This window comes from Ceratosolen solmsi, unplaced genomic scaffold (genome assembly GCF_000503995.2).
Source record: "Ceratosolen solmsi marchali unplaced genomic scaffold, CerSol_1.0 scaffold57, whole genome shotgun sequence".
NCBI classification, from domain to species: Eukaryota; Metazoa; Arthropoda; class Insecta; order Hymenoptera; family Agaonidae; genus Ceratosolen; species Ceratosolen solmsi.
In genome coordinates this window covers 3,787,878-3,806,539 of record NW_011948427.1, presented here as the reverse complement: position 1 = coordinate 3,806,539, position 18,662 = coordinate 3,787,878, and the positions used below count along the sequence as shown (strand labels likewise).

Genomic DNA, 18,662 nt, shown 5'->3' with positions numbered 1-18,662 from the left:
TTTCGAAGCTCTCATTGGAATGTTTTCCTAACGAGGAAATTAAATGTATGCTACGGCTATATTTCTAGGTTCGATCTTTAAATTGTTAGAAGAGTTTATTCATAAAATATTATAGAGTTGTGTTAGTTCTGCCTTTAGAATAAAGCTTTTTTTTACCAAATATACCATGAATAATCAATTGTAGAAATGAATTTTCTGTTTACATAAAGTTTTTTTTTGTACTTTATATAATAACAGCTTGTTATGTACAAAATTTATCCCGAATCTTATATATATATATATATATATATATATATAAATTGTACTCACAGTTGTGTAATAGTGTATAAAATTAATAAAATTAGGAAAAAAGTTATAACACGAAGTGCAATTTTAAGAAGGTATTTTATTTGAATGAATTATTGACACTAATTTAAAAATAGTGCATTCGAAAAAGTAGAATTTGCACAACTCATTAACAATTACGAATAATCTTGTTTGTCGATTTATTATTAAATCAAAAAGCATAGAGTTCCTGAGAACCATACTTATGAACTCTGAATGGTTTTTGTACATTTTTTGGACTCAAATATTTTTTTTTTTTTTTTTTTTTGTTTATTTTTACAAATATATTTTTCTTTCTCAGTATCAAATACGTATGCATTTATCGTCTATTTGTTTTATATATTTTCAACTTAATACGACACAATTTGTAGAAAACATGTATCTATTAATTGATGATGCGAATAATTATCCTCAAGATTTATATTTTACTTAAGAACTCCTTTTCTATTTATCAATTATTAGACATAATGATCTTATTCACTTTTGTATACGAGATTTTGTCTTTAAATGCAAATAAAGATCACACGAGTAATAAAAAATTATAGTTTTTATTATTTTTTAATCATTGAACGACGCTGTAGAATATATATAATAAGACACGTTATTTTAATAGTATTCGCATTGAAATTTATAATATACTTAAAAACAATTGAATCAAAGTATTTGTAACGTAGTAACAAAATTATTATTCATGTTGGATAAACAGTTATAAATTATATGAATTGAAACAAACTATTAAAATTATTATGTAATACAATGGGAAAATTTTTTAGTAAGCGGTCAGAGTCATGCATGTCAGACTCTCAAATGAGTTTCACATCTAGGTCTAGCCATAATCTTCATCAAGATACTCAACATTGTAGTGAAAGGTAAGTAAAGTTTAATCAGTAATTTGCATATTATTTATTGGATGCGTATTTTATAATTACTATTCTTTATTGTTGTTGTTATTAACGTTCAATTTAGTTTTTGCCACTTTAACCTAGATCGCAGTACAAGCAAACGAAGTAAAATCGACATTAAAAATAGATTAATTGAATTACTTGGCCCAAATGAACCTGCTGAAGACAGAAAGCTCGAAAAACTTGGTAAAAGTAATAAAACTGGTGGTAAAAATGCATCGAGTAATCATAAAATAAGCGATAGGAAAATGGAATTGGTATATCAACATCCACTATATCAATGTACTTTTCCTTTTCAAAACTGTTTTATGTTCAAAAAAAATTTTTAATCATATGTCAGTTTGGCCTAAGTCACTATACAACGATACAATTAAATTTTTAGATCCGAGTAACACTAATCCTTATCGCAGACTTCCTAGATATTTAAAAAAAAAAATTTCTATTGCAAACGATGTTGAACACACAAGCTTAGAACGAAGAAAAATATTTTCTAAATTCTAAATTTATTTATATACTTATGGGAATTATTTTGGAAAAGTTATTACGAAATATAGTTTTCAAATTTATTAGCATATTTTAATCGAAATTATGTGTTGATTGATTAGGTCGGAAAATATTGTTCTGATGTAAATCATTTAATGGAAATAAACAAAGATGGGAATTTATGTATGCCCAATACAAACAACGAGAAAATAATATTAAGAAAAATATCCACGTATTTGCAAGACAAAATGAAAAGAAAGAAAAGAGTTCGTATGCATCAACAACGTAAGAAACCAAAATGTCACAAGTTTTGCTTAGACTTTAATTTATTTCGACGCAGTAATAAACATTGTTATTGTAAATATTGTAAAACTTATACTTATATCACATAATTTAATGCATAATTTGAATTCAAATTTATTGTTATACTAAATAATCGTATATTTTCCGTTATTCAATATTTACGTTTACTCTTACTTACTCCATGATAGAGAATTTATAAAATTTAATCGCAACTGATGTAAAATTACATTGCAGTTCCGTACACTATATTCGTTAATTAAATAATATTGTACTTTTAAAATTTATAAAAACATTGCCAAGATATAGTAAAATGTTGTAAATCTATCTTTTAAAATCTAACCTATAACAATTTTATTTTAAGCAATTAAATCTGAATTATTGGTAAAGAAAAATACAAGTAAATTGTTCATTGCTTAAATCAATCATACGGGAAGATTGTGTAAATAAATTTGAAATATTTCCTATAAAGTAAAAATTGATCCAACCTATGCACACGCTCGCGCGCGCGCGAATACATGCATGCACACATGCGCACATACACAAATGCACACATACATTTATATATTTTGTTTGTAAATAATCATCATATGGAATATCGTAGGAATATGAATGTCTTATTCTACGTTGATGAATATGCTTCATTGAAACTCCTCGGATATTAATCGCCTGGATAAAACGATAAAACTTTAGAACAACAAATAATGAGGGTAAAAATTTCGATTACTTGACACTTAATGGTGGTTAAGCCACGCAAATAAACGTCAGCTCGGGTTTTACACCTCGAGCCTCGCGATCCGCATTAATACTAACCAACAACGTCATCAATGCCGGCACAATGCACGCATGCACGCACGCACGCACGCGTTGACGCGCCGAAGGAGGTAGAGCCGGGGATAATTTAGCGGAAAGTATCCTGGAGACGTCGCTCGTGGGCTCCGGGCTCCGTGGGGCCAACCAGGTCATCGTTGCTCTCCTAGTACGCAGTCGTTGGACAAAGCGAATGCAGGCGGTAGCAGCCATGCGGCCGGGCTTCGCTTGGGCGTTTTGCTCCGCCTGCGTCGGTAGGGCGGGAGCGTAAAGAGGCACGACGGAAAAAGAGCAGGACAACGCTGCTCTCGCCTCCGACGCTCGATTCGACGACGCTTTGCCGAGGGCCGTTCAACACCCATTTCAGACGCTATGTAAACGGGAAGACCAAGATGGAGCAGCGCCACTGTGTTCTACGATGCGATTCGTCAAGCAGCTCGTCTCTATCGATGCCTTACCTCGCCGCGCTCCTTATCGCTCTTTTGATTACTGGCCGCTTAACGCGTGTGCGTTATCTCGCGGGGACATTCAATCATTTGGAGTGCAAAAATATTCGCCGCGATCTTTCACCGGAGTTTCATCCGATGATTTGGGCATGAGCCAATTCCTGGATTCGGGTGGCTTTTCTTTTTTGAAACGATAGGCATACGTGCTTAGGTCGCTCTACAAATTCTTTACGAACTCGTGCATTACGATTTGATTGATTGGGAAACGTTAGACTTATCAATTATTATGCTGGACAAAAAAAATGCGTAGAGGCACGGTGGAGCTGATCAATAATACGAGCATCAAATAAATCTAGATGTGAAAATTCTGAGTTGTCAATATTCTTCAACGTTAATATAAATATAAAGATGGTGGATGTCAAGAATGCTGTCAGATTATAATTAAATATTTTGATAATTATTACAATACTTAATATTGGAACATATTTCGTCTAAATTATTTGGATTTTGTATGGAGAATCGATATGATATAAAACTGCGCGATGGTAGGTAAGTGACGCAAATATTTATTATCAGAAGCAACTGATATTTCTATAAGATCTTCTTTATAAAATTCCGTCTGATTATATGTTGGCGATTTTATTTATATTTATAATAATAATTTTAAAATACATATTTGAGAGAGTAATGTTCTGTATAACTTTCTTTCATAAACGATTACTCATGTATTCAAAATCTGTGACAAATGTCCTTATAATTATTAAGCTACTAGTGAGAAATTAATTATATTAGACTTAGAAAATTTAGTATCGTAATAAAAACCTTTTTAATTAATGTTTGTGAAAAACTTTTGGTCGCATATCGTTACACATATCGCAACAATGAAAATGCATTAATCGTAACGTAAAGACGAGGATAAAAAAAACGATATCACATAAAATATTTGTAGTCTAAGTTAAACAAAAATCAAACTTATGTTTGCAATTTAATTTTCACTCGCATTGACAAATCGCGGGACAATAAACCAATAATAGTAATAATTTTATAATTTAATCCCAATTATTAAATACTCATAACGTCATCTTTTTTCTTTTTAGGATGAGTTTAGAAAAGTTTGCACTCGATATTCTTCATGTAGATATGTAAAAGAGATTCAGTAGATTATTGTATGTATTCGTTTATTGTCTACTTCCCTTTATATTAGACTGCGAGCGAAGTATATTATAAAATAATGAAGAATAATTATTAGATTGTACTGTTTTTTTTTTTCTAATTTAAATTATAATAGGAAAAATTCTGGATTTGACTTTATATTCTAATTAAATTAATTCTTATCTTGGCAACTTATATTAACATCTTATACCAATCCATGTAATATAAAGGCTTTTTAGTTGTTTTTGCGAACATACATTTTTTACAAAACTATATTTACTATTTAAATGTATTATCGAGGAACGATGAATTATTATTTAGAAGTTTTAATGCAAGCAAAACATATCGTACTATTAATAATAATTATTACTATTCATTCGAAAAATATTGTGAGTCACATACAAGCATAGCAGCATGAAGTTTTTTACTAACCGTAAGGCTCTTGATATATATTAGGAATCTACATACGATATTCCAGTTTATAATTATTTTATTAATATTAAAATTTATGCATAAATTTAGCTGTAATATATAGTTTTATAAGTGCAATTATATTTATTGATATTTAATTTTATTATGCAGTTGATGAATATAATATTATTTAATTATTGTTGAAATATTGTAATTAGCTATAATTGATAAAATAACAAATGACTTGGTAATCGGTAAGTCCAAACCGCGTATTTTATGTTATTAATTAACAACAAGAAAAGTATCAATCGACCATAATTAGCGATATTCAATCTATGTATGCGGACATTTTTTACATATTTGTCCATTATGTTACAAAGATCTTTATTGCTTGATACATAACAATAATGGGAATTTTATTGGGACTGATACAGTAATCTCATATTACTGCAATTTATTGTGTCGGACATTTCCGAGCAGAATTATGATTCAAAATATGCAAATTTAAAAATTCAATAACCCAATATTTCGTATTTTCTAATTAATACATTCAATAATTATAGAATGTATACCTCATTGTGCTTTTCTACTAAATTGAAATGAATATCTTAGGTATTGTGATCAATATCTTCTTATCTATTTAAAATATCTTTTTTTTCTAAAATGATAGATAAGATTCGAATAAATTATATACTCTTGTGATATTTGGCTATTTCAATTATTAATGAAATCGATAATATTCATTATATTAAAAAAGCGCCATGTATTCCTATTGTGTGTGTGTGTGTGTGTGTGTGTGTGTGTGTGTGTGTGTGAATTTATAATTATTATTTACAATGGCTTATAAATCATAATTTTAAAAAATATTATATTTTTAATTCAAGTAATATATACATTGAATCTAGGGTTGTTATAATATCAGATTAATAAATTTTGTGTACAATGATATGAATTTAATGAACATTAGACTATACTTGGATTACTTTTTATATAAATATTAAAGCTGTTAATTTAGTGTATGTTATCTATGAATAATCATTTTCAAGGATAAAAATAACAAGTGAAAATATTGATTATAAAGTAATAAAATTTTTCACATTAATAAGAAAAGTATGGCGCCAATTAAATTAGTACATGTTATCAAATTGATAAAGAAAAATAATCAGCGATAAAGTGTATTGAGCATCAGCTATGTCAAAGAACTGATCCATGAGTGTGTAAAAGATGTATCATCAGGGATGATACATGACTAAAAGTATAAATAAATATAGGAAATTCTTTGTTTTAAATAAGTGTTTGCTTATTCTAAATTGATGTATTGAAATCTAAAACCGTACAATAAGTTTCTCGTACTCGATAATTTATATAAGTCTCATATTGATTTTTCTCTATGCGATCATATTAACGTTTATTCATGAAGCGTTATCGTGGCTCCCTTAATAGTACCAAATTAATTTTGCATTAATATATTTATATCTTGAAAAATACATATATTTCCTTGAGCACACTTTATTTTAAAGTTACGGTTTCAGCATTGAGCGTTTTGATCTTAATCGAACTCTCGCGGTATCTCGTTTATCTTTTGTTTGGCCTCTATTTTTTTAATCTTTATATTTCATAACTGTCCTATTTATACTGTGAAATATTATTTATTACTAAAAGCCATGTTATTACTGTAGAAAAAAAAACTTGCGAAAAAGGGAACGTCGGTTAATTATATAAATCGTTGAATAATTGTTGTTAAGAACTATTAAAAATTAAATTATATAATAGTATGTAAAAATTTTTATAAATTATACACTTATGAATTATTTCATCGTTAATACGTGACTATATATATATATATATATATATATATATATATAGTAATAAATCATCAATATAGAATAATTCTCAATTTTATCCAGGTCTACTTTAACTATAATGTATGTATAAGATACAAGATTGTTATTTTTTAGAACGCAAATAAATGTACAATTTAATTATTCAATTATGTTCAATAAGCTTTTATGTATAAAATCTATAAGGGAAGAAATTATTTTAACGTTTTAAATATGTAAGGTTTTTATTCAAATTTAAATCAAAGCATATATTCAAGTGATTAGACATTGTACAAGAGTATTTTATCGGTTTTTATACAGCATGTTATTTATTTATAAATTTTAGTATAAATTAATTGTTTTAATTTGTTTAAACTTTTGTTTGTTTATAATATGCATTTGTATTGGCTTATTTGTATATTTTTAGTTACTATAGCCGTTTCTTATCTACTCGCGTCACATAATTTTGTCATCTTCTTGTCCTAACTTACATGACTCTTTGAAATTTTTCTGACCTATCATATCAATAACTACTGGATGTCTCTCGATTCAAGACTATATATAGAATTGTGATACTCTTTTTTGAAATTATAATTGCTTTTTATCAACAAATCGATAGAATATTGATAATTGTAAAATGTTCCTCTTTTCATAATAACCGAATTATAATAATCATAACGTAATCGATAAAAGTAAACATAATAATGTAACTCGTTATGTAAGCGTTAATAGCTTTTCTTAACTTAAGAGTTGCCGTAATATCAAGTGTAATGAAAATCGCTAATTTTGTTATCGTAATTTTTTTATTTCAGTGTATCAATATATATATATATATATATAGAGAGAGAGAGAGAGAGAGAGAGAGATACTTCAGTCTTTCAAAATTTTAAACATGTATATTCCTATTAAAATTTAAATATATAAACTTTAAGGTCTTAAAGTGTATAATACATTTCATTATTTTCAAATATACGAGACACTCTAAGGTCTACGTGTTAAAAAGTTCAAAACACTGATGTTTTTAGAGAACTAGTAAGTAGTGAACGATCGTCTAAAGAGAACAATAAGAGCAATAGATATAAATACCCGTATTATATTAATACAGCATTTATTTAATATCTTTATTTAAATGTAAACATAGACTCTAATTGTATGTAATATTTATTTGATATCACATGTTATTCTGAGAATAAATGCCTACATGGAAGTAGCTCATTAAATAATAGTTAATCAGTATGCCAATACCTTTCAGATCCATGACACGTCTCCTGAGACTCGAGCGCGCGCACACGCGATATAGCGGCGACTCAGCCGTCACTGCATTTCTCACTAACTTGTGCCTGGAGCACATGGAGTAGGTGTAGTTATGTGGTATGGGAGGTGGCACGTGGCGCTCAATAGTGGGGATATTGAATCACATCGGTCGATCCCTCGCTCACTTACTTTACTGTATACTTTTACGTTTAAAAGCCAATGATCTAAGTAATCTTTGTTGGCGCAACTGTAATCGCCAAGTTTATTTCCCCGCGGAAGTTAAAAATATTTCTATTTATATGGCATGGCTTCGCACATTATTGACAAGAAAGTTTTATTTAATACGCGATGGTTGACCTCGGTCTTGTTTCATCTCGTCGAAAAATATTTCTTTTTTAATAGCCTCTTGTTTAGGTTCTCGGGTATTACAATTCACAAAAACAAGAAAATGACATTGAATAAATTATCGATACAATATCCTTTTAATCCAACGACACATTACAAGCTTGAATAAGAACAGATATAACGAATAGAACTTTAATGAGTGTCGCTGATTTTATAAGTCAAGGTTAATTAAAATTAAGGCATGAATAAATCGAAGTCAAATATAAAGACAATTCGAATAATGTGTACATATTTTTGAAAAGAGTGTCAGAAATTATATTCCTCCGTTTCCACTGCAATTCCAAGCGTCGATGCACATAAATTTTGTTCCTTTGTCAATCTTTATCCAGTGTTATTTACAAGTTATTCACGAAATTATTGAAAGAACATGCGGACGAGCGTCAGCGATTTTCAATAACAATAGAGAGAAAAAATACTGGAAACAAAGTGACGAAGGCGAGAGAAATTGATATGTGCGACAAGCCACCAAGTGAAATCTCAGTTGTACGGAAGCCTGCAAGGTGAGGTCATTGATAGCAATGATCTAGGCCCATCGAATGGATCTCCCGTCTTGTTGTAAAGATAGTCTCGGTAGCTTAGAGCAAAGTCATGCGTCAGAACGCCCGATATGGAAAGTCGTAAGAGAAAGAAAGAAGGTAGGGAATAAATAGCGCTGGCACGCGGAAAACTGGAACTTGGGTCTGGCGGATAACCCTTCGACTCGTTGTTGGCGCGCGCGCACACACACATTCCCCAGTAAATTATCTTGACGTCCGGCTCACCTGTGGCATGTGGCAGAAGGGAGGAGGGCTCTTGATAATAAAGAGTAGCGTCGGGAAAGAGGACGATCTTAAGCTCTGCTTCGGAAACCGTTCAAATTTCGATTATACTTACTCCAATTAATACACATAATTAATACTTCATTAGCAGTGTGTATTATAAAAACAATTCATGTGCATACGTATTCGTTAATAAATAATCGCTGTTTTGCGAAAGTATCTGAACGTCGTACCCTCTAGCTGTCCAGCATATCATCAATGAAATTGATTTTAATTGCACATAATTAAATGCAGTGAGTTAATTGTATTTTGTTGGACAAAAATAATGCTCCTATATTAAGATAGTATAGCAGGTACTCAGCATACGATAATTTCCTTGTAGGTAAATAAAGCGCAAGCATAAAATTCTTAGTAATCTCGATTTTTAAGCTAAGAATAGGACGCACGTAGAGTATTGCGTAATAACGGCGTGCGCACTTATCGTCGGACCCCCTTTTTTCCCTTTCTCCATTTCTCCATGCGGCCGCTATTAATTTGCTTACGCGTATCGCGCTCTCGCTCGCTGATTTCTTTTCATCTTTCTTTGTTTTGAAGCTGGCAATTTTCGCCTTGACCATGCTGTATGGATGACTCATCCGAGTTCGACGCGCCTGTTAGAACCGACAGTGGTGGCAGTAGCGGTGGCGGTGGCGGTAGCGGCGGCGGCGGCGGCGGCGGCGGCGGCGACGGCGGCGTCAATTCTTGTCGAAGTCCAAGACAAATAGAGAAAAAAGCGAGAAAGATTCCCGCTGGAAAAAGAGTATACATATGATATGGAGAAAAAAATAGAGGGAGAGAGAGAGAGGGAGAGAGAGAGAGGGAGAGAGAGAGAGAGAGAGAGAGAGAGAGAGAGAGAGAGAGAGAGAGAGAGAGAAAGTGTACGTGTGTGTGTGTGTGTGTTTTTTTTTTTTTTTTTTAGTGTGTGCACGCGCGCGCACGTGTGCGTGTACGAGCGAGTGAGTGAGCCGGAATAAGTAACGGCGGGAGGACGGGAGGAAGTTGTATTAGAAGAGTAAAATTTATACAAAGAAATAGAAGATCTTTCATAAAAACGGAAATTAGAAATACGAAACAGGTCGTCCTCGGATAATGAAAGTTCGATTTTTCGAAATAAAAATAAACGCTTTTCTACATGGAGCGGACTTTTTAAACGATCGATCCTCCGTAGTTCATTATTACGAATCTTAGGATTCGGCACTTTTTGAAATCTATTTTCTTGTTGCTAAGCTGGCTTGAAATTTTTCGGAAGTTGCCAGGCTTGTGAGTTTCGGTAGAGGTAGTGGTAATCGTCGCGGACTGAAAAATCACGCGAGAAAGAGAGAGCGAGAGCGAGGGAAGATTGGAGAGAGGGGGTGGATCGGAGGAGAGGCGGGAAAAATTTCATAACTGTAAATCTGAATAGGGGAATGGTGTAAAGGAGAGTCCGAAAATTTTCGGAAAGGCATTCCAAAGTTGCGATTCCAACCTGCGCCCGACTTCGCCGTGAAATTGTTCCCACGACCGACCTCCTTCGAAATTCAGTTCTATCCCAGTTTGGCTGTTGCCGATCAGTCCGTTCTCCCGAATGCGGAATAAATATCAGTTCGCGCACATGCCAAGTTCGCGCTTCGGCCGAGTACACATGACGCATCGAAAAACTGCTTAGCGGCCGTTCCTTGCTGTACATGCTCCTGTTTTTTCCATACCGTGCACGAGCGAATGAGATAGTCGTTCGCGAAAAGTTGAGGAAGACGACGAGAGGGAGAGAGAGAGAGAGAGAGCGTGCGAGTGAGAGAGCGTCTCAGCTCGAATGCTCGTCTGATTGTGGGAGAGCGAGGGAGACGGAAGGTCAACCCGTCCCCGCCTCGCGTACTTTCTCTTACAGTCTCTCCCACTACCGCGAGCGCGCGTAGCTCCGCTGCAGGTTTAAACCTGCACCAGCTTCGGTTGGCGGTCAGTTGCCGGGCGATCGCCGAGGACACCGTGAGGCCCATCGTCGGCGAATGAAGATTCCGCTCAAGTAGAGAAGGTCCGTGTTTATAGGCACACGAGATGGAGTACCTGAGAAGCGCATTAAGCTGCTTCGGCCTCGGCGGCGAGGTCGGCGCCCCGATCGTCAAGGGCAAAGAGGAGGAGCAGGGCTGCGACAGGTGTCGGTCACACGGCGCGCGACTCACCGATACCGAGCGAAACATCGACAAGCTCTGGAGCGCCGCGCATACCCTCAGGAATAGACTCGACCAATGCGACACCGACCTCGAGATGATACTGCACTGGTTCAACCGCGTCACCTACTCGCCAACATACATTACCGAGGAACCCGAGACGGTACGATCCTTCTTCAGTCCCTAGGTCTCTTTTATTCGCCGTAATCACCTGCTTCTTTGTTTTTATTTCTCTTGCATTGCGAGGTGACGGCGCGACGAGGAAACGATTGCGTCATGTGGATACTTTTATTTTTGATTGTTGAGTAGGGGGTAGGCCCCTCCCGAGTCTTTCCTTTTATGTCTTTAGGTCTATGTGCGATTTATTTCCTCGTCTCAAGAATAATCCATATGTGGCAGATATTGCGATCTCTCGATCAATGAATTGCTCGTCGAGCCCTAAACTTCATAGTGTTACATAGTCGAACCTCGCGACCATTACATTATTTACCGAAAATTCCTAAGATCGCTTTAATACAGGACGCATGGCATTATCGGATTATAAGGTAATGTTGATCGTGGAGGAAGCTCATTGTACCATGAATTTTCTCTCGCGTATATTACGGCTCTGTGCAGGCAAATGCATATTACGCGTTAATTACTGACTAAGAGACTCCGGACTAATTCACCTATGTCCATCCACGAACACATCTCTAATTCGCTTAATATTTTCATCTATCACTTTATATCAATTATAGACAATATATTATTATAATGTTAATATTATAATTAATATTATGTTTAATATTCTAAACAAATTGCATTATAAACACATTGTTTCCAAATCATAAAGATGCACAATTTTCCAATTATTTTCCAATACTTTTTATTATACCACTGTATAAAATGTTTTTTTATGCAATCAAATGTAAGATCTTAACATCAATTTTATGATATCGTCTGTGATATTTAGAAGTTTATCTGGCTAATGTATTACTAAGAGAGCTATTATCATTTATATAAGTTTACGATAAAATTTCTTACACAGTACTTCATAGAGAGAAAATTAGTGAAATTATACTTTGAATGCGTCATTTAAATTTATTTTCCAGACTTCCAGACAGAATACTTATACGATGAAATTATACAATTGACTATAATTATAAAATTCGTAAATAGAAAATAATTATGCTTTGCAGTACATTCCTTATGAAACAATGAATTTGCAAAACTGCAACAATCTATAAAATTAGGAAAGCAGTTGCCGTAAATAAATATGAAATGTTAACGTACAATATTTATTCCCAAAAGTATATAAAACATCAAACTTTACACATATTAATACTGTCATTTGTAATTTGAAATAATAACTACATTAAATCTTGAATATTATACCTCTTTTTTTTTATAAGAATACAAGATATTAAAAAAAAATTCTTTACTTTATTTAAAATTTTAATAAATTACATTCATTTTTCTAATATGTATAAACATTATTTAAAAATATCCTTCTATCATCTAACAAACATTCAAAGCAAAACCAATATCCTAGTCAGTGAAGATACCGTAGGCATATACATGTACACGCGTCAAAGCATACGGACACACGCACGTATGGGACTACGCATTTGTATATGTATATGTAAACATTTAACTTTACGAACGTAACTTATTCCCTTTTGAAAGCTCACGCTGCTGCATTCATTAGCAACGACTTTGAATGTTGTATAAATCGTTGGTTGTATATTCTTATAAATAAAAGTAGTTTTCAATAATGTAGGATATAAGCAAATGAATCGTAAATCAATTTAAGTAAGATACATTATAATAAATTCATATTTTAAAATCTATATTTTGAAAATGATTTGAGAAAAGTAAATTATATTCAACAACAAGTTATATATTTTTTCTTATAATTCTTTTTCAAATATAGTTGAACATTTATAATGCACAATAGATATATTATAAAATTGTATAGAATATAAATAAAGATTTTACATATAATGTAATATATAATAAATATATTTTGGGATAATTTTGTTAAAAAAATTTTAGGAGGTAGTCGAATTTTATACTTCACACTAATTTATATTCCATTTATTTCTAAAATCAATGAAAAACTTATATTTATACATAACATAATATTTGTATTATACTGTTAGCATGAAATTAGTTAAAATATTATTAATATATTAAAATATAATTGTATTGTGAATTATATTGTGTAAATACCTTTACCTTACTAACAATAGCTACTTAAAACAATGACAGATATAAAAAAATAAAAATGTTTTATAACTTCTTCTTCGTCTACATACATTTTGCTATCAATAATTGATTTAGTTTGACAAATAATTAATTTCCTAAAAATCGATAGTCAATTGAATCACAGAAATATAAATTTAGTTAATGTAAGTTATTAATATTAATATTAATACAATAGCATTTATAAAAATTATTAAATCAGAAAATGTATCGAGTGATTAATGGATTTTGTCTCCAGGCTTATATAAGTAAAACTTATTTTATCATTTATTGTTAAGGAAATGCTTGTAAAAATAAAAAAATGTATATATATATACATTTACACATTACATTAATTTTTGTATTATTGGTGGAATAGTTTTATGACTTTAGTAAGCTAAGGGTTATTTTTAATAAAAATTATACTGAATATAATATAATTACTGATATGATTACTTCAAAACAAAATGCATAGATTACATATAAAAGTAATAACCAAGATTTTTATAATAATTTATATTATTATGCATAATTTTGGCCATTAAGTGACAATAGTTTTAATGTTTTTGCGAATGATATTTAGAAATTTACTTTAGAAATTTCGACGTTTATAAATAATATTATTTAAAATTATAAAATTACGTTTCTTGGGACAGGTGAAAATAGAGGATATTCGTAAATTCAAATATTTTATTAAAAAGTTGCTTTTTTCTGCGTGATGAAGTATTGAAAATCTGAGCGGACAGTGAAATAAAATGGCGATGATCACCCCCAATCACCCATAAATCGATATATTTTTATGTGAGAGGATGTGCATTCGATAAATGATAAACTTATGATTTTATTGCAATTGTGTAATCTACAGAATTCAAATAAATGGCATACAAAATTCTTTGATTGCTAATAATCTTTTTAAAGATTACCGTAGTTTGCTAAATAGATGTATGAAATTTTTTATAAAATATTTAAATAATACACGGTAATAAATATAAGGAAAATATTTTTTTTTTTAAATGGTGTTTATTATGTCAAAGTTGATAATATGTAATAATGAAATTTTTTTTTAATTTTATTTTTTAATAACGATTTATATATTTTTTAATCGGCTATTAAAATTTTAGTATTTCTAATTTTTAAGTAAAAGCTGGATATATAATTATTAAGATTATTATTTAGAATGGAATTTATTTTGAATTATAGTAATTAATAAACAATGAAATCGAGTATTATTTGAATACCGATGATTTACTTATTTATATAGAAATAAAATTCTTTTAACTAAATTTAATTTAACAATTGTTGTCAACAATTGTAGTGGAATATAATTTTCCATTACTTTGGCAGTAGTGTGACTACACGTTAAACAATTCTTTATATTTAAGTATTAGAAAGTGAACTTTATAAACATCATTATTTGAACGAAATTTTTTGTCATTTAAAGAGTTCGGTAAAGACTGGGATAAGTGATTGAATCGAAGGGTACCTGATTTGACGAATATGGCGAGTTCGCATTCTATTAAAGATATAGTTTCTGGTGAGTCATTGTACTGAAGAAATCTGTCGTTATCGAGACGAATACTAGATATTTCTGATCTATACATTGTGCTTGCATTCTGATAAATGGAAGTATTTAGTTCTTTTTTTTTTTTTTTTAATACTATCAGTAAGTTATCAAATTAATTGCTCGAATTTACCATTATTACGAACAAAAATTAGATTAAGTTCTTTGAGTTTCACCACAAATTAGCTATCATTAATACAATGGTGGAAATATTTTTCTTTCAAATCATATGAAACCGAGATGTTTTTTTTTTTTGGATAAATTACTCGAGTATCTTATAGTATTATAAATAGCTCGTTTTATACATGCATTATTCTTACGGTAATAATTATCCTTATCTAACAGTTCATTTCCAATAATAACTCTATGTTAAGTTTGTCAATTTTAATTTTAACTTTAATTTAAAAATATTTAATGTATCTTAAATATCGCAATTGTTAAAAATAAGTTTTGTTGTTCCTTAGTTTTGTCACTGGCGTTCTATTAACACATCTTCTCCATACACTTCACACAATTTTTTTTTTTAACTTGTACAGTATTTTTACCTTTTCAGTAACAGGAGACCAAAATATGTCAAAAATGCTCCTTTTACTTTTCCATTTATAATATGGTAATATTAATTAAATTAATATTAATGGTAATATTAATATAATATTTGGTAATAAAATATATAATAACAATATAATTTAAATGAAGTTGTCTTCAAGTTCAAAATACAGGAATAAATAGCATTCATTGGAAAAGCGACATTACTTTTCCTAATAAACTAATAATAAAAAATAAATGTTTCCATTAATATAAACATCTTTTAATACTTAAATTTATTCTATTAAAGCACTATTCGAGCTTCTATTAAATTACTAAAAGATTATAAAAAGCTCGTGTTTGTATTATTTTAAATATCAATAAACTTCTCTAATATAAGAAAGTGAACCCCTAATATAGAGAATAGTATTTATTGAGCTTATTAATTAATATAATAATTCATATAGCTTAATATATATTTACATTGAAATATACTATTGCGTAAAATGAAAAGTGAAGTTTCGTATTTTGATCCAGTGAGTTACGTATTCATTATTTATTATACACTGTAATTTAATAAACGTACTCTCTAAATACGCATTTATGCTTATTCAAATTAATTGTATAATTAATTTTTGAAAGCATGTATTTTTACAACTGTTGCCTATATTTATTTAACAGAATAATAAAGTCTTTAAACACAAGTTAAATACAAATATGAAGTGTATGTATCAGTCAGAGTGTATAAAAATTATATGGCTTATAATATTTATTAAAATATAACCGCCAGTCAGGGATAGAATGAATTTTATTGGATTATTTTGTACTAATTGAATAAATTTAGGATCCATCGTGTTCACGTATTGATGTTTATGTAGTGGAATTTAATTAGGTGGTGTTCTAATGAACTTAATTAATCTTTCCCTTATTGTCTCCCTTTCGCTTTTATCTCAAATTTTATCTAACCTCTTTAAGGCAAGTTAAGAATTTCAATTACATCATTGAATTATTATATTTAAATATATGACATTAATATATAGGTTTTAATAATAAAATATGTACAATGGTATGAAGGAATTTAATATTAATCAATAAAGTCTATAATAAGTTAGGGATAATGTTAAGTTTATATAGAATAAATATTGCCGAACTTCCAGAAGTTAATAATTTAGCAGTTATATGAAATGTAAAATATCAATAAAATTATAGAAATATCTTTTTTTTTTGTCGTTGATGGATCCATTTTGAAGTATAAAAAAATCAAAAGCGTTGATAAACAATTGTTTCGAATTGTATTTCATATTTAATAATTATTATAGATTGATTAAAAGGATATCTTCAATGATCAGATATATTTTACAGATTTCTGGTTTTATAATTGGAGATGCGGCTGGACAAGATAATCGGAACGAGAGCTTTAACACACAAGCGCCGACTATTATTGAAAGGTAAGTACATAAATAAATGTCTTTATACTAAATATAATATATTAAACAGTTTAATTATTTTTTTACAGTCCTACCTCTATTATTAATCTTAGCCATCAGGATTGTCATAAGATAAGTCAAGTGAATCGCGCTAAATGCATTATTTTAAGTCATGAAATGTTTACCTATAAAAATTTGGGAACACGTAGGTGTGCTGATGCCGAAGCCACACTTGTAAAACAGACATTCAAAAACTTAGGTTTTGATGTATTTATTTACAAAGATTACACATATCAGCAAATAAAAAAACTTCTTACAAATTGTAATTACTTACTTACACTAAATTTTTTTTTTAATATTAAGCTATATTCTATGAGAGGAATATTTATTGGACTAAATACATTAATATTAAATTAAATATTAGAATGGAATTTAGTTCAAACTATTATAAAATGTAGTATTTGAGCAAAATATAAATTCAATGTGTAAAATGTCATTAATTTAAGATGAAAAGAATCTAGCGAAGAAAATCATTCGTAAGTGAAAGAGTGATAATTTCACCAAAATTCTTTCACATTATTTTGCATTTATTATTTTATTTAAAAAGGTTTCTCATTGAATGTGGTTTAAGATTATTCTATTGTAGAATCCATTATCAATATTTAAATAAACTATTGTCCCTCGATACATTGACTTTTGTTTTGCATTAGTAAGTAGCGATGATTATAAGAAGGACGACTGTATTTGTATCTTTATATTAACACATGGAGAGGCAAAAGGACTTATCTGGGCCTTGGATGCATGTTATCCAATAAATATTTATGAAGAAACACTTTCAAATATCCAGACACTGGCTGATAAACCGAAGCTAATTTTCGTTCAGGTAAAGAAATATTTAAAAAAAAAAATATCCGTATTTCATTCTTTACTATTTTTTAATTTGAAAAATGTATTATTGTAATGTAATATCATTACGAATGTGATATATATTCACGTAATGTGATTGTTATCACTCTTGTATTGTGCTATATTAAGATTTTAAATGGATAAATAATAAACTGTGTAGCTTTGTATTCTATATATTTTAATATAAAGCAAATATAAATATACAAACAAATATAACAGATTTAACAGTTTCTTCGCTTTATTGCAGGCACGTATAGTAGCGAGGGTAGATGGAGGAACACATTTAATTCAACAAAAGAGCGATTATATTGATGAAATAAATAGAAAATAAAGCATTTGTAACAAACTGTCTAATTTGACAGTTACTTTATATGGCATAACTTACCGCCTGCCACGTACGTGTAATATTATTACTTCTACTATACAATACATTAATTTTAAAAATTCTTAATTGACTGATCATGTAATTACAGATTTTCTTAAATTTAGTAAATTATTCTTAACATTTATGAAATATTACGTTCATACGATGATATAAATAATATTAAAGGAATACTCGTTATATTTATACAGAATTTTATAAGAATGAACAAAGAAACGTAAATATCATGAATGGTATAAACGAATAAGTTCTATCGAAGGAAACGAAATATGACGAAAATGGCTTTATAGAAACAAATAACAAAAATATCTTTCAACTGCTAAAGAATATTACGTAGTTACTCTAGTACAAAATAAAACAAAATATTTCTCTACCAATATAATTTTTCGA

At 30.0% G+C, this 18,662-nt stretch overlaps 2 protein-coding genes across 2 annotated transcripts; both read left to right on the top strand.

Moving 5' to 3' along the window:
• Nucleotides 1-11,055: 11,055 nt before the first annotated feature.
• LOC105363541 (uncharacterized) lies at nt 11,056-17,009 on the top strand. The gene is made up of 2 exons (XM_011501273.1): nt 11,056-11,411; nt 16,920-17,009. The coding sequence occupies exons 1-2, from the start codon at nt 11,136-11,138 to the stop codon at nt 17,007-17,009; spliced, it is 366 nt and encodes a 121-aa protein (XP_011499575.1). The 5' UTR covers nt 11,056-11,135.
• A 71-nt stretch (nt 17,010-17,080) lies between these two features.
• Nucleotides 17,081-18,393, top strand: LOC105363438 (caspase-1-like). The gene is made up of 4 exons (XM_011501124.1): nt 17,081-17,306; nt 17,695-17,867; nt 18,138-18,285; nt 18,364-18,393. Exons 1-3 carry the CDS (start codon nt 17,162-17,164, stop codon nt 18,219-18,221), a joined length of 402 nt encoding a protein of 133 aa, XP_011499426.1. The 5' UTR covers nt 17,081-17,161; the 3' UTR covers nt 18,222-18,285; nt 18,364-18,393.
• The last annotated feature ends 269 nt before the right edge of the window (nt 18,394-18,662 follow it).